We start from the raw sequence: 25,520 nt of genomic DNA on the forward strand, positions 1-25,520 counted from the left end.
TGTGATCTACCCATCTAATCTTCAGCATTCTTCTGTAGCACCACATTTCGAAAGCTTCTATTCTCTTCTTGTCCAAACTATTTATCGTCCATGTTTCACTTCCATACATGGCTACACTCCATACGAATACTTTCAGAAATGACTTCCTGACACTTAAATCAATACTGGATGTTAACAAATTTCTCTTCTTCAGAAACACTTTCCTTGCCATTGCCAGCCTACATTTTATATCCTCTCTACTTCGACCATCATCAGTTATTTTGCTCCCCAAATAGCAAAACTCCTTTACTACTTTAAGTGCCTCATTTCCTAATCTAATTCCCTCAGCATCACCCGACTTAATTAGACTACATTCCATTATCCTTGTTTTGCTTTTGTTGATGTTCATCTTATATCCTCCTTTCAAGACACTGTCCATTCCATTCAACTGCTCTTCCAAGTCCTTTGCTGTCTCTGACAGAATTACAATGTCATCGGCGAACCTCAAAGTTTTTATTTCTTCTCCATGAATTTTAATACCTACCCCGAATTTTTCTTTTGTTTCCTTTACTGCTTGCTCAATATACAGATTGAACAACATCGGGGAGAGGCTACAACCCTGTCTTACTCCCTTCCCAACCACTGCTTCCCTTTCATGTCCCTCGACTCTTATAACTGCCATCTGGTTTCTGTACAAATTGTAAATAGCCTTTCGCTCCCTGTATTTTACCCCTGCCACCTTCAGAATTTGAAAGAGAGTATTCCAGTCAACATTGTCAAAAGCTTTCTCTAAGTCTACAAATGCTAGAAACGTAGGTTTGCCTTTCCTTAATCTTTCTTCTAAGATAAGTCGTAAGGTCAGTATTGCCTCACGTGTTCCAGTGTTTCTACGGAATCCAAACTGATCTTCCCCGAGGTTGGCTTCTACTAGTTTTTCCATTCGTCTGTAAAGAATTCGTGTTAGTATTTTGCAGCTGTGACTTATTAAGCTGATAGTTCGGTAATTTTCACATCTGTCAACACCTGCTTTCTTTGGGATTGGAATTATTATATTCTTCTTGAAGTCTCAGGGTATTTCGCCTGTTTCATACATCTTGCTCACCAGATGGTAGAGTTTTGTCAGGACTGGCTCTCCCACGGCCGTCAGTAGTTCCAATGGAATATTGTCTACTCCGGGGGCCTTGTTTCGACTCAGGTCTTTCAGTGCTCTGTCAAACTCTTCACGCAGTATCGTATCTCCCATTTCATCTTCATCTACATCCTCTTCCATTTCCATAATATTGTCCTCAAGTACATCGCCCTTGTATAGACCCTCTATATACTCCTTCCACCTTTCTGCTTTCCCTTCTTTGCTTAGAACTGGGTTTCCATCTGAGCTCTTGATATTCATACCAGTCGTTCTCTTATCTCCAAAGGTCTCTTTAATTTTCCTGTAGGCGGTATCTATCTTACCCCTAGTGAGATAGGCCTCTACATCCTTACATTTGTCCTCTAGCCATCCCTGCTTAGCCATTTTGCACTTCCTGTCGATCTCATTTTTGAGACGTTTGTATTCCTTTTTGCCTGTTTCACTTACTGCATTTTTATATTTTCTCCTTTCATCAATTAAATTCAATATTTCTTCTGTTACCCAAGGATTTCTACTAGCCCTCGTCTTTTTACCTACTTGATCCTCTGCTGCCTTCACTACTTCATCCCTCAAAGCTACCCATTCTTCTTCTACTGTATTTATTTCCCCCATTCCTGTCAATTGCTCCCTTATGCTCTCCCTGAATCTCTGTACAACCTCTGGTTCTTTCAGTTTATCCAGGTCCCATCTCCTTAAATTCCCACCTTTTTGCAGTTTCTTCAGTTTTAATCTACAGGTCATAACCAATAGATTGTGGTCAGAGTCCACATCTGCCCCTGGAAATGTCTTACAATTTAAAACCTGGTTCCTAAACCTCTGTCTTACCATTATATAATCTATCTGATACCTTTTAGTATCTCCAGGGTTCTTCCATGTATACAACCTTCTTTCATGATTCTTAAACCAAGTGTTAGTTATGATTATGTTGTGCTCTGTGCAAAATTCTACCAGGCGGCTTCCTCTTTCATTTCTGTCCCCCAATCCATATTCACCTACTATGTTTCCTTCTCTCCCTTTTCCTACACTCGAATTCCAGTCACCCATGACTATTAAATTTTCGTCTCCCTTCACAATCTGAATAATTTCTTTTATTTCATCATACATTTCTTCAATTTCTTCGTCATCTGCAGAGCTAGTTGGCATATAAACTTGTACTACTGTAGTAGGTGTGGGCTTCGTATCTATCTTGGCCACAATAATGCGTTCACTATGCTGTTTGTAGTAGCTTACCCGCATTCCTATTTTCCTATTCATTATTAAACCTACTCCTGCATTCCCCCTATTTGATTTTGTGTTTATAACCCTGTAGTCACCCGACCAGAAGTCTTGTTCCTCCTGCCACCGAACTTCACTAATTCCCACTATATCTAACTTAAACCTATCCATTTCCCTTTTTAAATTTTCTAACCTACCTGCCCGATTAAGGGATCTGACATTCCACGCTCCGATCCGTAGAACGCCAGTTTTCTTTCTCCTGATAACGACATCCTCTTGAGTAGTCCCCGCCCGGAGATCCGAATGGGGGACTATTTTACCTCCGGAATATTTTACCCAAGAGGACGCCATCATCATGTAATCATACAGAAAGCTGCATGCCCTCGGGAAAAATTACGGCTGTAGTTTTCCCTTGCTTTCAGCCGTTCGCAGTACCAGCACAGCAAGGCCGTTTTGGTTATTGTTACAAGGCCAGATCAGTCAATCATCCAGACTGTTGCCCTTGCAACTACTGAAAAGGCTGCTGCCCCTCTTCAGGAACCACACGTTTGTCTGGCCTCTCAACAGATACCCCTCCGTTGTGGTTGCACCTACGGTACGGCTATCTGTATCGCTGAGGCACGCAAGCCTCCCCACCAACGGCAAGGTCCATGGTTCATACTGTTGTAAATCACATGGCAAAATATAAATGTGGGATGAAGATGGGTTCATTGTTAAAAAAAAAATTGAGCATATGAGCTTTGTCATTGTTTCTGATTGCCTGGAGCACAATAAAACTGCGGGTTACACCTTTCAAAAGAAACTAATTTCATATTTAACAAATAAATTTCAAAAGAGTCCAAAAAATATATACTATTATTCTGATGGTTCTGCCGCTCAGTATAAAAATAAGAAAAACTTCCTGAACCTTAGCCTTCATGAGGAAGACTTCAACATAAAAGCTGAGTGCCACTTTTCAGCCACAGCACATGGGAAAGGGCCTTGTGATGGAGTAGGGGGTTCAGTAAAGAGACTGGCAGCTCGTGTAAGTTTGCAAAGCCCATACCAAAATCAGATCCAAACCGCACGAGATATATTTGAGTGGGCAGTAGATAATATCACAAATGTTGATTTTGCATATTCCACTCAAGAAGACTACGCTGCTTCAGAAATATTCTTAAAAAGCCGACTTGAAGAGGCATTGACAATCAAAGGAACACAGCAATTTCACGCTTTCATTCCCAACACTACATCAAAATCAATAGTCAAATACTTCTGAGGTGATATGCAGAGTTGGGAGGGGGAAATAACTACATCACCAGACAAACTGAAGTTACAAGATGTATCAGGCTATGTCACCACTGTATATGGCAGAAACTGGTGGCTTGGGTACATTTTAGAAAAAAACGAAGAACTTGGTGAAGTTAAAATAACTTTTCTTCCTCCATGTGGACCAGCTAAGTCATTCTCTTATCCTGCACATGCATATGTCCTGTGGGTGTTGGTTGTGGATGTTCTCACAAAAGTGAATCCATTTACTCTGACAGGGAGAACATACATTCTTAATGAAAGTGATGTAAACCAAACCCAGTCAGCTTTATTAAAATGTAATATGTGAAGTTCCAAGACAATTTATTGGGAAACTGCTTTCAACTCAAAACTTAATTTTTGTCTCAGGTTAGTGTTAATGTATATTTTATAGAAAGTTGTTTCAAAATTATTATTAGTACCTATTGTGTTAAATTTAGCTATGTACAGATACCTGTTACTCAAAAACAAGCATTACATATTTATTTTGTTTAATAGTTCCATTTCAAACATCATGGACAAGAACTATTATGTAAATACTTGTACTTATTCGTACTTTATTTCAGAGTGTAGTTAAATGCTCAATTTCTTGTTTTTGTTATATTGGTTAATATACTGTTAGTGAAGTTGTATGAAATGCAAATAAGCAATCAACTTAATTATAAAATATGCTGATGAGTTTTGGTTTAATAAGGTGATGTTTTGATATTTCTAATACTTTTTTTACTTACCTTTCAGTATATTTTAAAGAAATTCCTGTTTGTTGAAGGTCAATTTGGTCAAACTAGGGCTGTTGAAAAACAAGAGTCTGGAAAATTTTTTTTTAACAATGAACCCATCATCCCACATTTATATTTTGCCATGTGATTTACAATAGTATGAAGTAGTTATGGAAATATTTTGAAAATTTTCAATTATGTACTTTTTGTAAAAAAAAATTAGAATTAAATCAAAATATTTATTAGTATTTTGAAAAAGGTTATTAATTAGAAGCTATGTTTTGTTGTATATCCCTGGAAAGAACATGCAAAATGCTGCAAAATGACACCTTTCCCAGTTCTCTAGGTCAATTAGGGCAGCTCGTACAACAATTTTAAAAAAGTCCGTTCACACATTTTTGGCTGGTTTTTGAAAAGTTTACATAGCCATATTTCAGGAATGGTATGAGATAAAAAATTGAAATTTGGTATTTTCTTAGTCTCAGTGCCCACTATAACTATACCAACTTTCACCAAAATCTAAGAGGGTGAGGTAAAATAGGTGTGTTGATTTGACATGGAATGACTCAGTCGGCAAATAAAGTAATGAGATTGATAGTGCAAAGTTTCACAATAGCAGCAACTGCCCTTCTAAAATTCCAAGGATCTGACCGATGGGCTTATACTGTAATCAAACGAAATATTTCCTTTTCTATAACAATAATAAAATATCTTAAGATGAAATGGACTACATCTTCTACATTGAAAATTGTAGAATTCAGTTTCAGTTGTGACATACTTGACCCTTACTGACTTGCAGTAAACTTCAGGTACTGATAATACTTGTTGTGTTGTCACTGCCAGACACCACACTTGCTAGGTGGTAGCCTTTAAATCGGCCGCAGTCCGTTAGTATACGTCAGACCCGCTTGTCGCCACTATCAGTGATTGCACACCGAGCGCTGCCACATGGCAGGTCTAGTCTAGAGACACTCCCTAGCACTCGCCCCAGTTGTACAGCCGACTTTGCTAGCGATGGTTCACTGTCTACATACGCTCTCATTTGCAGAGACGACAGTTTAGCATAGCCTTCAGCTACATCATTTGCTACGACCTAGCAAGGCGCCATATTCAGTTACTATAAGTAATATCTTCAAGAATGTATTCTGAACAGATAATATTGTGACTCATGTACCATCAGGAGCGATGTTCATCATTAATAGATGAAAGTTAAGTATTAAACTAATTACGTCCACTTTCTGAATTCTCATTCCTTGTCATGTTCCAGAGCTCACGTCAGTATAGTTCTTCCCTCCTCACACTAGCCTGCTTGAGCTAAAACGCGTGCATTTCGGCCTCCACTTGTAACACGGTGTTGGCTCTTCTGCTAACACAAAACTTGTAATGGCGCCGACAGTGCCAGGTAGCATTGAATCTGTCGGAGGGTGGGGAGATCGGGAGTAGACTGGTCAGGGTGGCCAGTTGACCCTTCATCTTGGGCGCATCAGTTCTCTAGCAGGAGCCGCAGTGAGCCCAGCCTCACTCAAGTCGGAACTAGTAGATTTATTTTTCTGATACAGCTTATATTGGATATATCCAATCCGGCAGGTGCAGGGGGAGGGAGGTCAAAACCAGAATCCTCGGTGGAAGTGTTCTATCGATATCGAAAATGGTGCAGTTCGGCTCGCAGCAGTTCGTGTTTGCCAGCCAGGTGCAGGGTGGGGCTGACGGGCCCCAAGTCAGTGCCGGCCACAAAGTCCGGCCTCACTTTAGAATAGCGACCGAATGATACTACCAGTCCGGGCAGCAGCGGCTGAGAGCGAGGGCAGTCTCATTCGGGGAGTTAACCCCGACCTACAATGTTTGCCGTGTGGCTCCTGGCTACAATACTTTGTGAGTGAGCTGGTCGCTAGAAGCGTCCCAATTTCACCGTAGGCCAGTCTGAGCTAATGCCGGACGGTTTTACTGGTGGTTGCGTAGGTCAACAGATGTCGGTGACTGCACCAGTATGTTGGCAGTAGAATGACTGCTTTTCTTGGCCACGTGGGGTAGGCTGCTCCACTGTGGGCACTGACTTGATGCCCTCTGCCCGCTGGTTGTCCAGTGCTTAAACGCTGCAGTGCCAGCCAGGCGTGTCGAAATACGGTTGCCTCAGTCATCACGTAGTTCCCTTGTTGCAATACTGCGCATGTGTTCATATTTTGGGAACTTTGCCAGTAGCCGATCTGGCGATCATACCGCCATACTGACACCGATCGTGATGGCGAAATGCTGTGACCACTTGGCGCAGTTACGGTAGTGGTGGCTTGCACTGACTAGCACTGCTGCAGACTGACGATGCGTCAGTCGATAGGGTACTAAATGCAATATTGACTACACTGCATGTGGTGCTGCTTTCACGTTTCTCTCCTGGACTTAATAGACACTGGCAGAAGATCGTAGCAGTGGTGGCCAAATGGGATTATACGAGGAGTGGAGGAATGCTGTTGACATTTGTGTACTGTGTTGTCATTCGTCTACTGACATTCCTTGTAACTGTGTTATCCTAAAGTTAGGTTATTATTGAGATGCGAATCGTTGGATCACTTTGAAATCTTTTCGAGAACTGACTTAATATTTGTGCAGCTATTTTTGAAACCGAGCTCAGTCAGGCATTTGTAATGTGTCAGATTTGCAGTAATTGTACGACTGTTTAAATTACGAAATCTAATAAGATGCAATCTCGAATGCTGGTGCACGGCCATCAGTCGGGTATCGGAACTCGTTTTGCGTCCGAGGGTGTGATGTTCAAACCTAATGCTGCTATAAAGTTCACTGTTTCATTACCAAGGAAGTCACATTGTTTCAGTGGCTTTCATAGGTCACAGTACTGGTTTTTATGTACAACAAAATCAGTGTTCAGTGACCTTTACATTTTATTGGTATTCATTCAAGATTGAGCACGTCAGTGAATGATAGTTCAAATCCTGGCACATTTGAACTCTCATTGTGCTTACAAAAATATTAATTTTTGTTCCAAGAGGCATCAGAAAGGCTTCCACCGAGCACTAGTAGGTTGCGGTTCTGTGACTGTGCTATTCATAATCCAGAATGCTATTTGCCACTTACTTACAAAGCATTGTCGGTAATAAGTAGTATTCTAATTAGCTGAAGCAGAATTTAAGCAGTATTCCTTACCATGTTTTTATAAAAACCAAGAAATACTTAAATTAAAAGTTATTGCACAGTACATAAAATCAAACACAATTGAAAAGCCCGTCTGTGGACAGTGGTAAGGGATGAGTCAGTTGTTTCGAGAAGTTATGCATAAGCTTTCAATAAAATATCATAAGCGAGATATTTCAAGTACATCCATTGTGATTTCTTTTTATTCAGGTACATCATTGTTTACAAATATTTCTAGTGTAATAATATTTTTTAAAGCTGCAAATTCTGTGCCGAATTTCATTCTTAAAAATATGACAATGGGCACTTAACAATGTTGACTTGTAAACTGAATGCACTCTGCACGGGTTATTATTGACTTACACATATACTTTCTAGGCGAGTTAATGAAACTTTAATGTGAAACCTCTCAAAAATAAAAATTTAAAAGGTCAAAATTGTTTCTATTAAGAAGTATTGCAATATCAATTTTTGAAATAATAACCTCAAAATTTAATCTGTGATTCATCACAATATAAAAGTAATTTTATTGTCACCTGCTACAGAGAGCAAACAGTGTTAAGGATGCCCATTAACATTTTTGACATCACACTATCACATAAATTCATGTAAACTGTGGTAAGGAGCACAACTTAACATTATTTCCTTGCAGAAACAATTAATGTATTCACGTTGACATAATTATCAACAAGTGGTGGAGCAAATTTACGTTTGGGAACATCTTCAGGACCCTTATCTAACAAGGAGAGGTCCCCAGCAGTGGGACTGACTTTTTAAAACCATCTATACAGTGATGTCATTGAAGGTCTAAGGTATAACACCGTGCAGCCATTCACCCTGGGGGCCCTTGTTTGTGGATAATAAAAAAAAAAAACCACAGAATGTCATTGGTGCTCTACAGCTTTAAATGAGGAATGTTCTTCTGGCTGGTTGCATAGTGTCATGGTAAAGATACTCTCTTCATGTGCAAAAGGCTGTATGTTCAAATCTCGTTAAGTTGTGTTGGGCCTTATGTAAGTTTACCTATAGGGGCGCATGTTTTATTTTTTTCTGTCTATATTTATCCATTCATTTACCTAAGTAGTTTACAGTTAAGATTAAAACTGAGTATGCTAGCAGCAATCCAGTCCCTGGAGCTAGTGAGAAAAAATGAGAAACATTAATTTTCTTATGTATGTAAAAACTACTAGCGGATGTTCATCGATCTTGTGCTGTCTGTGTTTTCCCATCCGTAAGAGAGGGAGGATGTGGATTTCTATTGAGTTAACTAATAACACGAAATATAGTAGTTCTTATAGCATGAAGTCAATTTCACTTTCTAGTTTCTTGTTTCACCTGACCTATCTATCTGCATTACGGGTCCTGTAATACTTCGTGAGAAGCAAGAAATTTAAGCAGAGCAAACTGGACACTGTAACATTGTCACCAAAGAAGAAGAGGTGGTGTATAACTTCAGGGCTCAAAGAACTATCATGTAATAATCCAATATTATATGTTACAGATTTTTGTGTATATGAAAAATCAGAAGCCTGCCTGACTGAAGTGTGTGTTGCTGTGGGTAAATTTGCTAAGTCTCACATACCCGAGTGAACTCACTATTGTTGCACTCTTTGTGCAGTGCCAGCACATTTCCAGCATAATTATTATTCTTAAGACTATTAAGTTAACAGTAGAAAGTGCTTTGAATGGTTTTAAATCTGTCAAAATGACCTTGGTCATTATTTTTATTCAGTTAATTGTTCTAAATGTAATTTTTTTTTAATTTCTGTTTCTTTGGCCCAACATTTAATCACTCTATTAACTTTTCAATTTGCTCACACTTTTCTTTGCATCATTATTCTTCCACTTGGAGTCTTTGTTCATGTGATTTTGAATATTTTTATCGATTAACATCGATTTAATTTCTACATTTTATCATCCTATATTTTCATTCATGTTGTTACATTCATTATATCTACTTCTCGGTTTGCTTGAATTTCATTTTACTTACAATCCCTTCTTTTGTTTAAACCTTCATCTGTGTCATTTTGTTGATAGTGCTACAAGAATTTGTTTTAAATTTGTTACGTCAGGTGCCAATGATTTTTATTGGACTTCCTCTTCAGATGCAGGCAGCTACAGTGACATGACATTAGCATAATGCGCGGAAGGAAATGAAAACTTACGTGGTTTTGCACTAATAAGAATCCTCACACTTCATATTTTCATAAAAATTATTATTCAGATAATAAAATGTTTACTACTCACACCTCGGGGAGTCACACCTAGTGATACGTGGCTGGCGACCACGGGGCCCCGAGCTGAGTCCTGGCATTGCTTCCACTTACTTATGCCAGGCTCCTCACTCTTATCTTTCCTATCTGGCCACTCTCGGCCAGCTCTTGTTCTTTTCCGACCCTGATGCTATTAGGTTTCGAGGGCTAGGGGTCTTTCATTTTCCAACCTATACTTCTCATGCAGCGTCTGACCCGGAGCGGGCGGCTGCAAAAGGCGTCTGTATCCCATGTTAGGGGCGGCCTCCAGAACTGCGGAAGGCAACGGAATACCACCGCAGATTATCTTCCCTGCATAATGCAGTCTCCATTTTATGCACAAAAAATGGCTTCCTCTCATGTTAAATCAGTGTCCGGAGGTAAAATAGTCCCCCATTCGGATCTCCGGGGGGGGACAACTTGAAAGGAGGCAAAAAATCAAAACGAGAATTGGTACCTGGAATGTCAGAACTCTGCTACAAGCAGGAAAACTAGAAAACCTTAAAAGAGAGATGGAAAAGAATCATATGGACCTCGTAGGAGTTGCTGAAGTAAGATGGAATGGACATGGAGAGTTGCAGTCAGATGAATATGTATTCTACTACTCAGGAGGAGAAGTAAAAGGAATTAATGGAGTAGGAATGATTATGACAAAGGAATTGGCTAAATGTGTGGAATATGTAGACTATGCAAATGACCGGGTTATTGGTGTAAGGCTGAAAGGAGCACAAAAAGATTTACTGATTGTCCAGGTGTATATCCCAACTTCAGAACATGATGACCAAATTGTAGAGGAAACGTACAATGTAATAGAGAGAATAATGGACGAAAATAAAAAATGCTGCAAAATAGTAATGGGAGACTGGAACGCCATTGTGGGAGAAGGGAAAGAGGGAAACATAGTAGGCAGTCATGGTCTTGGAAAGAGAAATGACAGAGGTGAATGGTTAATTGACTTCTGCAGGGAAAGGCAGCTGATAGTGGCAAACACATGGTTCAAGAACCATAAGAGGAGGCTCTACACTTGGAAATCACCAGGGGATAAATATAGAAACCAAATCGATTTTATACTGGTAGAAGAAAGATACAGGAATGGAATCAAGAAGGTGCACACATTACCAGGTGCAGATATTAATAGTGACCACAACTTACTTATGGCAGAAATAGAAATAAGAATGAAAAAACTGAAAAAGGCGACAATGGTGAAGAAATGGGATCTAGAGAAGATAAGGTCCAACAAAGAACAAATTACAGAAATGCTGTCTCGGGACTTTCTAAACACATTACGAGACAAAGAAGCACCTGATAATGCCAACGAGTACTGGAATATGCTGAAAGAAGGAATCATTAAAGCAGGACAGCAAAATATAGGATATGTAAAAGGGAAAAGGTCAAAAAAACCATGGGTCACACAAGAAATGATTTCCAAGATGGAGGAGAGAAGAAAATTGAAAAACAAGAACACTGAAGATGCAAGAAAGATATACCGAAGGTTAAATAACGAACTGCGAAGAGAAACAGAGCAGGCTAGGAAAAAATGGCTAAAAGAGGAATGTGATGAAATTGAAGAACTGGACAGGAAAGGAAGATACGACTTACTATACAACAGAGTAAAGACTATGACATGGGAACAAAACAGAGCAGGACGTGCTACTATGGAAATTTTGAGTAAAGACGAAGAGGTAGTGTATAAAGATCATGACGAAGTCCTCCAGAGATGGGAAGAATATATAAAAGAGCTATATGACACAAATAGCAAACCAGAAACTTTGGAACTTGAATCACACAACAGTGTAAGTGATGAAGAGAAAGGACCGACCATCACAATGGAAGAAGTAAAGTCTGCTATTGCTGCAATGAAAAATGGCAAAGCAGTAGGTACAGATACAATACCGGGAGAAATACTAAAATGCTTGAACCACAATGGAATAAGAGAAATATTGAGGTTATGTAATAAAATATATGACAGTGGTGAATGGCCTGAGGACTTTTTGACAACAGTAATGATTCCATTGCCGAAAAAACAAGGAACCAAGAAATGCAGCGAGCACAGGACAATCAGCCTCATTTCACATGCAGCCAAAGTGATGTTAAGAATAATTAATAAAAGACTTGAAAAAGTAATAGAGGAGAATCTCGGCGAGGAGCAGTTTGGCTTTAGACGGAATACGGGCACCAGAGATGCAATAGGGCTCCTACGAATCTTAGGAGAAAGGTTTATTGAAAAAGGAAGAGACCTATATATGTGCTTCATCGATTTAGAAAAGGCATTTGACAATGTGGTTTGGGACAAGCTGGCGACTATTATGAGGGAAAAGAGAGTGGACTGGAAAACCAGAAGACTTATAAACTCATTGTACCTTAATCAAAAAGTTTCAGTTAAAGTGAGAGGAGAAAGTACAAACTGGATCAGACTAGGGAAAGGAGTAAGACAAGGATGCTGTTTATCACCTACTCTTTTCAACCTGTACTTGGAAAATATGATTGACCAATGCTCATTAGATGACAAAGGAGTAGAAATTGGAGGAAGAAGAGTAGGGTGCTTGAGATTTGCTGATGACATGGTCCTTCTAGCCACAGGGGAAAAAGAATTACAGGATTTGGTGGACACCATTGCAACTAACGGAAAAAAATATGGAATGAAAATTAACACAAATAAAACAAAAGTATTGGCAATAGGAGGAAATAAGGAACTAAAAATTGTGCTGAATGGAGAAAAACTAGAACAGGTGCAAAATTTTAAGTATCTTGGAAGCAGGATAGACACCGAATGGAAGTGCACCACAGAAATTAAAACAAGGATAGCTATGGCAAAAGAGGCGTTTTATAAGAAAAGGAGAATCTTCTGCAGCGGTATGGACAGAGAACTCAGAAAGAGACTCATAAAATGTCTTGTATGGAGTGTTCTTCTATATGGCGCTGAAACATGGACTATGAGGAAAAAAGACAGAGAAAGGCTGGAGGCTTTTGAGATCTGGACATGGCGGAAGATGGAAGGAATAAGTTGGATGGACAGAGTAAAAAATGAAGAGGTACTGAGAAGAGTGGGAGAGAAACGGCAGTTACTAGATGTAATAAAGAGAAGAAAAAGAAATTGGATTGGGCATATATTAAGAAAGAATGACGGACTGATAAAAACAGTTTTAGAAGGTTATGTAGAAGGGAAAAGGAAGCGAGGAAGGAAGAGATTCCAGATACTGGATGACATGATGGACGGTACAACATACAGCAGCCTTAAGAAGGAAGCAATGGATCGCAGAAAATGGAGAGGCAAAGGACCTGCTAATATAGCAGATAACTGATGATGATGATGACTATTCACTTCTCACAAGAATACGTCTTCTCCCTACAAGAACTAAAGATGGAGTCTATTAAATAATTGACAAAAAAAATTTGAATGAAATTTCCATTATTTGTCATTTGCCTTCCGGCATAGCAAAATACATCTTTTCCGACATTTACAGTGGTCGCGCTAGTGTTTATTATCATTGGTTTTTAACTTTTGTCGTAGCGTGTTGGGGCTTTTCCTTATGTATCTATACAACCATTGGCTTCAAAAGCTTGCTCATCACAACAGTCTTTTATGCGTGTGTGCTGCCGCCATTTGGTGAGTAGATTTTTTATCTATCCAATTAAATAATTTCATCAACAATTGATTGTTTTTGTTGATGTGTTTTAAGTATTATGATAGATAGATGAAAATAAATTCGCATGCACAGAAATTCAGAATGGAATGAGGACGATACGAAGGAAAGTGAGTGCAAGTGAAAAAGTTCATATGATTATTAAAGTGATGTGACAAAGGACTAGATATAAAAAAAATACATTTAAACCAATTAATTTAATAAAAATAATGATCAGAGTCATTTTGATAGAGATATAAAAATTAAAATTTTTAAAGCACTTGACAAGATATGAATTCACAACCTGTAGTGCATGAAGACTACTTTAGCCATTATACTGCCCAACCAACCTGCAGAATATTTCTTATTTAAAGCTGTAGAGCAGCACGTGATCAATAATTACAGATTTCTGTAGTTGTATATATACATTTGGATGTAGCTGAATTGCATTGATGTACTGGTGGATATTGTGTGGTATGACTCCTGTAGTTGATAGTATAATTGGTATAATGTCAACTTTATTCTGATGCCACATGTTCTTGACTTCCTCAGCCAGTTGGATGTATTTTTCAATTTTTTCTCCTGTTTTCGTCTGTATACTTGTTGTATTGGGTATGGATATTTCAATTAGTTGTGTTAATTTCTTCTTTTTATTGGTGAGTATGATGTCAGGTTTGTTATGTGGTGGTGTTTTATCTGTTATAATGGTTCTGTTCCAGTATAATTTGTATTCATCAATCTCCAGTACATTTTGTGGTGCATACTTGTATGTGGGAACGTGTTGTTTTATTAGTTTATGTTGTATGGAAAGTTGTTGATGTATTAATTTTGCTACATTGTCATGTCTTCTGAGGTATTCTGTATTTGCTAGTATTGTATATCCGCTTGTGATGTGGTCTACTGTTTCTATTTGTTGTTTGCAAAGTCTGCATTTATCTGTTGTGGTATTGGGATCTTTAATAATATGCTTGCTGTAATATCTGGTGTTTATTGTTTGATCCTGTATTGCAATCATGAATCCTTCTGTTTCACTGTATATATTGCCTTTTCTTAGCAATGCGTTGGATGCGTCTTGATCGATGTGTGGCTGTGTTAGATGATACGGGTGCTTGCCATGTAGTGTTTTCTTTTTCCAATTTACTTTCTTCGTATCTGTTGATGTTATGTGATCTAAAGGGTTGTAGAAGTGGTTATGAAATTGCAATGGTGTAGCCGATGTATTTATATGAGTGATTGCTTTGTGTATTTTGCTAGTTTCTGCTCGTTCTTGAAAGAATTTTCTTAAATTTTCTACCTGTAGGTAGAAAAATGTAGGTTTTTTTATGTCGATAAATCCCCTTCCTCCTTCCTTTCTGCCTAATGTGAATCTGTTGCTGAATGTATGTGATGTATTCTATATTTGTGGCATTGTGATCGTGTAAGTGTATTGAGTGCGTCTAGGTCTGTGTTATACTCCATTTCACTACTCCAAATGAGTAGGTCAATATTGGTATAGCATAAGTATTTATAGCTTTTGTCTTGTTTCTTGCTGTCAATTCTGTTTTCAGTATTTTTGTTAGTCTTTGTCTATATTTTTCTTTTAGTTCTTCTTTAATATTTGCATTATCTATTCCTATTTTTTGTCTGTATCCTAGATATTTTTAGGGATCTGTTTTTTCCATCGCTTCTATGCAGTCACTGTAGTTATCCAATATGTAATCTTCTTGTTTAGTGTGTTTTCCCTTGACTATGCTATTTTTCTTACATTTGTCTGTTCCAAAAGCCATATTTATATCATTGCTGAATACTTCTGTTATCTTTAGTAATTGGTTGAGTTGTTGTTTTGTTGCTGCCAGTAGTTTTAGATCATCCACGTATAGCAAATGTATGGTTTTGTGTGGGTATGTTCCAGAAATATTATATCCATAATTTGTATTATTTAGCATGTTGGATAGTGGGTTCAGAGCAAGGCAGAACCAGAAAGGACTTAATGAGTCTCCTTGGTATATTCCACGCTTAATCTGTATTGGCTGTGATGTGATATTATTTGAATTTGTTTGAATATTAAGTGTGGTTTTCCAATTTTTCATTACTATGTTTAGGAACTGTATCAATTTAGGATCTACTTTGTATATTTCCAATATTTGTAGTAACCATGAGTGGGGTACACTATCAAAAGCTTTTTGGTAATCAATGTATGCGTAGTGTAGCGACCTTTGTTTGGTTTTAGCTTGGTATGTCACCTCTGCATCTATTATCAGTTGCTCTTTACATCCTCGTGCCCCTTTGCAATAGCCTTTTTGTTCTTCATTTATAATTTTGTTCTGTGTTGTATGTGTCATTAATCTCTGTGTAATGACTGAAGTTAATATTTTGTATATTGTTGGTAGGCATGTTATGGGGCGATATTTTGCTGGGTTTGCTGTGTCTGTTTGAACTTTAGGTTTCAGATAAGTTATTCCATGTGTAAGTGTATCAGGGAATGTGTATGGGCCTGCAATGTAATTGTTAAATAATTTAGTTAGATGTGAATGTGTTGAGATGAACTTCTTTAGCCAGAAATTTGCTATTTTATCGTTTCCAGGGGCTTTCCAATTGTGTGTAGAATTAATTGCTCGGGTGACTTCATGTTGCAAAATTATCACTTCAGGCATTTGTGGTATCATCTTGTATGAGTCTGTTTCTGCTTGTATCCACCGTGCATGTCTGTTATGTTGTACCGGGTTTGACCATATGTTGCTCCAGAAGTGTTCCATGTCTGTTATGTTTGGTGGATTGTCTATTTTAATGTGTGTGTTATCTATTGTCTGGTAAAATTTCTTTTGGTTTGTGTTGAATGTTTGGTTTTGTTTGCTTCTATTTTCACTTTTTTTTTTGTATCTTCTAAGTCGTTTGGCCAATGCTTGTAATTTCTGCTTCTTTTCATCTAATTGCTCTATCGCTTCTTGTTGTGAGATTTTACCTAACCTTTTTCATTTTTTGTCTTATATTTCATTTCTTATAAATTGTGTTAGCTGTCCGATGTCTTTTCTCAGTTTTTCTATTCTGATCTGTAGCCTGTGTTGCCATGCTGGTTTTGTGGGTTTTTTCTGTGTGTTGGTTGGTTCTGATCTCTGCCTAGTGTGTATAGCTAGTGTAGTGAGTGCACCTACATAAACCAGTAGTTGTAACTCTTCCATAGTTGTATTTTCATTTATTTTGTTATGTATGATTGTGTTGATAGTTGTTATTGTTGTTTCGACTTGTGGGCTATTTGGTGGTCTATGCAAGATTGGTCTAATGTCTGTATTTGTGTCTTTGTATTCTATATATGTCAGCTGAAATTTTTCTTCTATGTCTAACATGTGTGCCACTTCGTGTTCTATTTGTGCTTGTTCTGGTGGCTGTCTCAAGATTTCGTTTTCCTCTGATTGTTTAATTGATGCGTGTTGTTCTTTGTTTGTTTGCTCTGGGATGTTTGAGTCCATTACTCTATTTTCTTCTTCTTCTGATTGAACATTATTTTGTTCCAGTATTTGTTGTACTTGTTGTTTGATGTTTTCTAATTCTGACTGGGGTATCCTGTTATTTGTTATTATTACACCAATCTGATCAGCTAGTCGTTGTTCTGTTAAAAATTTTAATTCTGGGCATCTGGTAATAAATGTTGTGCATACTTGTGATCTGTATCCAGTTGTGTTGGTTCCTAAGTTTGTTGCTTGGTAATAACAGAACATGAGGTGTCGGTTAACTTCATCTGACCATCTCATCCTCTGTCTTTGTTTTCCTTCTAGAGTAGTTGCAGGAAGCATATCCTGCAAAACACCTCTATTTGGATTTAAATCATTTTCCATGTGGCTAGCAGTGTCGTTACCATTGTGGACGGGCATAGGGTTCAAGCGTCATCCCCGACCATGACAGCGCTTGTCCGAGGCTTCATTAGTTCTGTCCTGAACCAACTAATCACACTAAAAGGGGGGTTAGCCCTATTAGTGGTTTGTTCTTTTCATCGCCTTTTACAACTGGCAGAACATACCGGTGGCCTGTTCTTTTCCTGGGCCTCAAAGGGTATTGTTATTGTTATTATTATTATTATTATTATTATTATTATTATTATTTTGTTGACTAATCTCCGATTAGGGCCCAACAAGGTGGAATGACTGCAGTGTGTGATTCCTGGGACCATAAGCTACATCACCAAATGGATGGTTCTTTAAAAGTAGATCCCTCTCCTTGTGAGTTGTAATGATCCATGTCATTCTAAGATTTGTACAAATTGTCCTTGAACATAATTTCCCTGGCACGAACACCGCATCATTATGACTACTGGCAGCCATGTTTTTGTACTTATCACTGTTCACATGCACACATCCTGACAAAGTTGACATTAGTGAGAATACCAGATTAGAGATAGAGCTGCGGTTTCACTTTATCATAGAACTATCGGTTAATATGAATGCAACACACTGTGTTTTACACACAGTAAGTCTGCTTCTCACTCGCATACGGTATGAGACAGTTCAAACCTGCATCCGACAATCCTGATTTATGTTTTCTGTGATTTCCCTAAAACGCTTCAGGAAAATGCCGGTATGATTATGGAATATAAATGAAAAAAATGCCAGGATAATCGTGGAATATGAATGAAACACACCGTGTAACTCGTTTTACATGCAGTAACTCCCCACATTCGGGAGGACGAAGGTTCAAACCTGCATCCGGCCATTACGTTTCCTGTGATTTCCCTAAATCGCTTCAGGCAAATGCCGGAATGATGCCTTTGAAAGGGTACGGCCGACTTCCTTCCCCATCCTTCCCTAATTCGATAGGACCGATGACCTTGCTGTTTGGCCCCTCTCGCAAATTAACCAATATGTTTGTCATTGATTCTACCTTGCCATTGCTTACAGCGAACATCTTTAATACCATAGTCTGAAGCTTAGCACTTTAAACCTGAGACAGATGCACCATTTTTCATAATGTGAGCGTACTGTACATGTGTACAAAGAATAGCCAACTTTATGTTACCAAGGTAAACATGTACGACCAAAACCACTGTTTAGTTTAATTAAACAGCAATAAAAGAGACCTACATAATGTGACCTAAACCAGCGTTCAATTAAATAATAATGAAATAAACTTTCTTGTATGACTCTACTGCCACAGACAGGTGTTACCCCGCAGTAATGATGAACTTAAAGCATTAAGCAGTGCAGTTGCTTCAGATCCCAGCCAACTGCTTATTAAATCTCTAATTATCTCATGGACAACAACCTTATTGTGAAATTGTGCTGCAAGATTGTAATCTGGATCATTTTCTTGCACAGAACATAAATTTTTTGTCACCTAGCTCGCTGTTTATTTTACACTGCTGCTGCTGCTAATGTCGATGTATGGCAACACAATTTATCACTGGGTAAGCTAAAGCAATAATGAAGAAATAAGTATGGGGTCATAATCGTGAAACAACAATGTAATGGTGCAAAACAGTTTTATTTATGAGTGGCACTCTTTATACAGAGCTGTGCCCATTCAAGGCTTAAGACAGTAAGTCTGACACTGTAGCTCAATTTTCAGCAAGTATTTATAGCGAGATTGAAATTTTGTAGTACATGGTACTAGGAAATTTTAAAGATCAAATTCCTCTGGGAAATAAAAATCCTTTGGCAACACTAACTATATCATGGCAAGCAACAAAACATAAATTATTCCCTGAATAATAGATTTCAGGGAAACATAATCTTTAAAATAATTTTGGATATCTTGTTAGTAATCTATTGCATGCACCCCACAATTTTTGTTTTAAATTTAACAAGTATTATCTTAGGTATTAAAAATTCAGAAGCACAAATTTTCAGGACTATCTGTGTGGGGTTAAGACTCTCTATGGCACTAGGAGAAATTATTTTATATAAGGGGCGATCAAAAAGAAACGATCCGGAGGCATAATTACAGAAACTAGTACTTATATGTTAGATGCATTGACCCTGGCTGTTGAGACACTTGTCCCACTGTGACACAAGGCGGTGAATGGCTGTCTCATAAAATTTCCGGGGCTGCGATGTTAACCAGTTCCGCACATACAGCTGGACGTTGTCGTAGGAGGTGAATCATTTGCCCCCTCAGAGCCTTTTTAAGGGGACTAAGACTGGCTTAATCATAGGAACAGAGGTCCAGACTGTATGGAGTGTGGCCAAAAACTTCCCATTTGAATTTCTGCAGGAGTGCCGCAACTGTGTTGGCTGTATGAGGCTTTGCATTATCATGGAGCGGAATGACCCCACGGGTGACATTGCCTGGTCATTTTGATTTGATCGCTTGGCAAAGGGCGCTCAAGGTTTGCGAGTAACACTGGGCATTCACTGTTGTCCCGTGCTTCAGGAAGTGAATCAGGAGGAGACCATTTTGGTCAAAGAAGAACATCAGCATAACCTTTCCTGCACTTGTTTGGATGGCCTTGACTTTTTTGGTGGTGGTGGCCTGGATACTTCCACTAGAGATTTTGTCGTTTTGATTCTGGTTCGAAGTGATGACACCATGACTCATCTCCAGCCACCACTCATGCCAGGAACACATTCCCTTCCTGAGCATAGCACTGCAGATGAAAAAGACAGTGGGCCATTTGACGTGCTTCGTAGCAAGGTTGAAGGCCGTGGGGCACCCATTGGGCACACACTTTGCACATATGGAGTCGTTCCTTCATAATGGTGTGAACACTTCAGACACTCGATCCAACCATGACGGCTATGGCTTTCACTGTCACTCGGCGGTCCTGGCTAATGAGTGCATCCACCAGCTGGTCGATGGTAATGCAGTGTGATGCTCCAGACCGTGCATCATTGGCTAACGACACCTGTTCTTCCATGAAGCGCTTGTGCCATGCCTTGACCCTTGCAAGGGACATGCAGTGTTCACTGTACACTTGTGACATTTGTCGGTGAATGTCCGTTGCTCCTACTCCTTCCACTGTCATAAAATGAACACCAATGCGACTGGCAACATTGGACGATTTATGCATGCAGCTGCTGCTGCTAGCTCTGTATAGTCTCATGATGTGCACGTGTGCCCTCTAGCAACAGACTGTGAACTTCCATGCTCTGGTCAGAACCACACCTCGTTACACATGGCACGGTATTACCCTCCTGTCACTGGTTTGCGCATTCCTGACTCCAGCTCGTTTCTTTTTGAATGCCCCTTATACATTTCATTTCTTTTAAAACATATTAAAACAATTATTTACATTATTTTTCTACAGTTTCTGTATTTGTTTAAAAATTTGTCATAACATTCTAAAAGTTTTTGTGCTCATAAATCGTAGACATCTGCTGCCTGTGAAGATAACCAGGCTTTATTGCTTCTTTCACCTCGTCATCTGTTGTGAAGTGCGTGCCACCGAGAAACTCCTTCAGGTAGTGGATCAGGTGAAAATCGGGTGGACAGTCAGTTTGTATCCAAAAGATCTGATCAGATTTTTACTGTGAATGGCAGAATGGCATCTTCCATTGTTGTGCAGTAAAAAATCTCCAGCCATGTCACTTATCGTGTGCTGCACATTGAATTATAGTCAGGGTAGTGCAGTATGCAGTTGCATTTGTTGTTGTCCCATGCCACATAAATTTGACTAACTAGACTTGTGTCCATCCCAAAACATGGTTGCTATAATCTTTCGTGTTGAGATTGTCTGTGTGGTCTCAGCTTTGACTGGTGATGCCTCTATAAGCCATTCTTTCGACTGACATTTAGGATCTGGAGTCATGTAAAAAATCCATGTCTTGTTCCCTGTGACAGTGTTCTCTAAAATTTGATCACCTTGCTAATGATATCGGCCCAAAAAAATCAAGAGCACAAACCATTTTTTCCATTTCTTGTTTCTTAATAATATCTTTATTTATTACTTAGTCTGGAATTACCATTTTAAAATAAATGTGTGTGTAATTGCAAAAGGGAACCAATAGTAACTGATTACGACCCCGTCCACAATCGTAAGCGAATCCTGCCTTCCTTGACTACCAGGTTTCAGTATATTGTGAATTTCTTCATAATACACTATGTGATCAAAAGTATCCAGACACCTGGCTGAAAATGACTTAAAAGTTCGTGGCGCCCTCCATCAATAATGCTGGAATTCAGTATGGTGTTGGCCCACCCTTAGCCTTCATGGCAGTTTCCACTCTGGCAGGGATATGTTCAACCAGCTGCTGGAAGGTTTCGTGGGGAATGGCAGCCCATTCTTCACGAAGTCGGCATTCCAAAACATTCCAAAGGTGCTCTATAGGATGCAGGTCAGGACTCTGTGCAGCCCAGTCCATTACTGGGATATTATTGTCGTGTAACCACTCCGCCACAGGCCTTGCATTATGAACAGGTGCTCAATTGTGTTGGAAGATGCAGTTGTCATCTCTGAATTGCTCTTCAACAGTGGGATGCAAGAAGATGCTTAAAACATCAGTGTACGCCTGTGCTGTGATAGTGCCACACAAAACAAGGGCTGCAAGCTCCCTCCATGAAAAACACGACCACACCATAACCCCCCACCACCTCGGAATTTTACTGTTGCCATTACACACGCTCGCAGATTTAAGTTCACCGGGCAGTCGCCATACCCACACCCTGCCATCAGATCGCCACATTGTGTACCGTGATTCGTCACTCCACGCAACGTTTTTCCACTGTTCAACCGTCCAGTGTTAATGCTCCTTACACCAAGCGAGGTGTCGTTTGGTATTTACCAGTGTGATGTGTGGCTTTTGAGCAGCCACTCAACCATGAAATCCAAGTTTTCTCACCTCCTGCCTAACTGTCATAGTACTTGCAGTGGATCATGCTGCAGTTTGGAATTCCTGTATAATGGTCTGGATAGATGTCTGCCTATTACACATTATGACACTCTTCAACTGTTGGCAGTCTCTGTCAGTCAACAGACGAGGTCGGCCTGAACAGTGGACGTAGGGATGTTTAGGAGTGTATAAGTCTCGTATACAGACGTGTGACACCCAATCACCTGACCATGTTCAGTTTCGCGGAATGCCGCATACTACTCTCTCATGATGTCTAACGACTACTGAGGTCGCTGATATGGAGTGCATAGCAGTAGGCGGCAGCTCAATGCACTTAATACGAAAAATGTATGATTTTGGGGGTGTACGGACACTTTTGATCACATAGTGTATATGTACACTTACATTTTCTAGTGATTGTCTCATTTTGTTTCCAGGTGAAACCAGCTGGGGGTGACAAAGTAGCTATTCTCGATGCTATCAACAAGCAAATTTCTCCACTGGAGCTCATTCCGTATTTTGTAAGTTCGTAGTTGCGGGTCAGTACTGTCTTTTCCACACAAACTTTTTATTTTAATGTTATGCTTAGCACAAATCTTTAAGTGGTATACAGAAATGTTTGTACTCTACATCCAGCCAACAGTGTGTAATGTTTGTTGTCAGGTGCTTTCTCCCAGTCCATTCATCATGTCTACATTCATGACCTTGATTTAAAAGTTTAAGACTAACTCATGAAAAGGCAGCCATCCTGTATGCCAGTGCTGACTCACTTGTCTCATCGAGAGGACACAGAATTTAGTTATGGAACTCAACCTGTCTGAAACTCCAGCAATTTTATTTGCTAATAAAAGACTCTACCCATTTGTTACGAAAATTTCTTTGTCTTTTAATTGTAATCTAGATACAAATAGCATTCTCTTCATGAGCAAAGAACTTGAATATAACACTGGACTGTCACATAATTCAATACAGGCATGTAAGGTACTTTTAGACCAAAAGTGTGGCACCTGGGCTACACGTGGTGCTAATTTGTAGTCTGCTGTTTAATAATCGGGAAGTTCTTGTGCAGACATTGCAGTATGTCTATTTCCTTACGAAATTTGTTTATTCAAAAGGAATAACAGCATCCATTCAGCAAACATTGGACAAGTGATCTACGTGCAGGGAACATATGATTGCCTATCATTCAGAATGTTTCATTTCTCCTACTATAACTAATGACAGACAGTGACAAATTGTATATTTTTAAGCCAGAGTAGAAGGCTCTTCAGTAGGCAAACTCTTTGTATTCTCTGCAGTAATATCTGATGTTTTAACTGCATATCATAGTAAAGTGGATAATATTTTAGATGTTTTATTTTTATAACATATTGTGGAGTAGATAGTCTTGTTCTTCCATAAAGTTAGTACCTCTTATTTTTACAGTTTTGCATGGAGGGTGGACATATAACATTCCTAGTGAATAACTGCAGCGCTGCACTGGCAGCATTGTTCAAACAGAACCTCAGAGTGCCATTTTATCCTTTTAAGGTAAGTTTTTCATGGCTTTTGGTATGCTATTAGCATGTAAAACTGGTTGTGGATTGTTTGTATAAATTGCTCTTAGTGAATTTAAGCTATGAAAAAATCGCAACCTCTCTGTAAAATACCAGCATTGTCTTGACTGGAAATGCTACTGCTTAAATGTAATCAGTCTTTGACAGTTTAAAAAAATTCTCTTGGTCAATTTTGACAGTTACGCCAATGTATAAAAAGCAGCCAGTGCATGATAGTCCACAATATAAATTCCTGGTATGGATTACAGGAAACATTTGAAGGCCTACCATATGAGCCTACCCTCTCACCTAGTAATCTATTTTGCTCTAAATCTTCCTCATCAAAAGGGTGGTGCAGTGGACAGACACTTGGACTTGCATACCGAACAGTGGTGGTTCAAATCCCGATCCATCCATCCAAATTTAGACGTACTCTGTTTTCCCCAAGTCAGTTCAGGCAAATGCTGGCAGGACACAGCTAGTTTTGTTGCCATCTTTCCCCAATTCAAGCTTGCGCTTAGTATATAATGATCCCATTCTCGATAGGTCACTAAACCTTGATCGTCCTTCCTTTTTTGAGGTCCCTCACAGTGGTCCTCTAGCCCAGGGATTCTCAAACTTTGTTGTTGGTGACTCCTCCTTACAGGTGCATTTCTTCAGGAACCCCAGTCACTGTTCCAAATGTAATTAGTACTATCGACATATAGGAACAATGGCTATTATAATTTTTACACACATTTTTCCGCACAGGCAGTGCACAACCAGCCCTTCTTGCTAAAACTTTATTGTGTAAATTCTTAGGCATAAACAATATTTGAGGAAAAAAGCATTTGAACTAGTTAAATATTTGTTGATAAGAACTGTGGTTAAAATGGTGTATTAAAGCACCCACACAGTGGAAACAAACACTGGCATTTGTTATATAGAATTCTGTATATGCATACGCTGAAGCACTGTGGAAACACTAGCCTGTATTGTATAGAATTCTGTGTATTGTGCAATAAACTTTTATCTGAGTAACTTGCTGGACCACTGAATACGAGGAGTCACAAAATGTTACTAACCATTTGTATACTGCTTCTGTAAACATCAGTACAGTTAGTCTGTAGAGCAACAGTTGAAACTTAGTAGAGTTCCTCCAATATGCCAGCAATGAAACATTGGTCAAAATGGAAATAACAGAGTTGCCACGTGCCACAACAAAACAGATGTGATCATTAATCACTACTGATGACAGTGTCCAGTGGAGGAGCCCCTGATTTCAAAATACAGTATATATCGAAACTAAGATAGGCGAATGCAATAAATGGTATGAAAGCTGTAAGAATTTTATAGAGACATTTCAAGATAGTTGGAGAAGTTGCTAGCAGGTGGTACTATGATCACAGTATGTGTGCCTACACATGGGGTACCTCACGTGAGAGTGATCAGTTCCACTGTTGAAACCTGAAAGGAGCTTAGTGTACTAAAGCGTATTCCATTGAACAATGTGTTTTCTGGTACTGGAATACCACTGGTTAGAATACAGTCTTACAGCAAGGAGGTACAGTTTACTATTCCAAATGGACTGAACATGAGAATCATTCGCAGGCTCTTCACCAAATTCCAATAGACAGGCAACATGGCTGATGATGTAATGGAGAATGTTGGCCCCAGGCAAACTTGGGTTACTCCTGAAAATGTCGCCACAGTTTCTGGAATTATTTGGAAAACTCCAAGGAAATACTTATGAAGAATTCGAGTGGAGACGAGTTTGAAGGGTTTCAGCATGCAGAAACTACAGAGAGACCTATTCATTTCCGTTCAAAATCAAAAATTATTTGACAGAGGGCTGACTTTGCAAACCAGATTCTCACAGTGATTAATTATGAAGGATTTGATGTTGGCTGTATCTGGTTCACA

The 25,520-nt window shown here is 39.1% G+C and overlaps 1 protein-coding gene across 1 annotated transcript in view; it reads left to right on the plus strand.

Annotated features, from left to right (window-relative positions):
- Positions 1 to 25,520, plus strand: part of LOC124550601 (nuclear RNA export factor 1-like) — a 135,068-nt gene that overhangs the window by 11,324 nt on the left and 98,224 nt on the right. Inside the window, exons 4-5 of the mRNA XM_047125324.1 lie at positions 22,521 to 22,604; positions 23,509 to 23,613. Coding sequence (XP_046981280.1) covers positions 22,521 to 22,604; positions 23,509 to 23,613 — 189 coding nt within the window. The remainder of the gene's footprint in view (positions 1 to 22,520; positions 22,605 to 23,508; positions 23,614 to 25,520) is intronic.

Source organism: Schistocerca americana, chromosome 9 (assembly GCF_021461395.2).
Source record: "Schistocerca americana isolate TAMUIC-IGC-003095 chromosome 9, iqSchAmer2.1, whole genome shotgun sequence".
Classification (NCBI taxonomy): domain Eukaryota; kingdom Metazoa; phylum Arthropoda; class Insecta; order Orthoptera; family Acrididae; genus Schistocerca; species Schistocerca americana.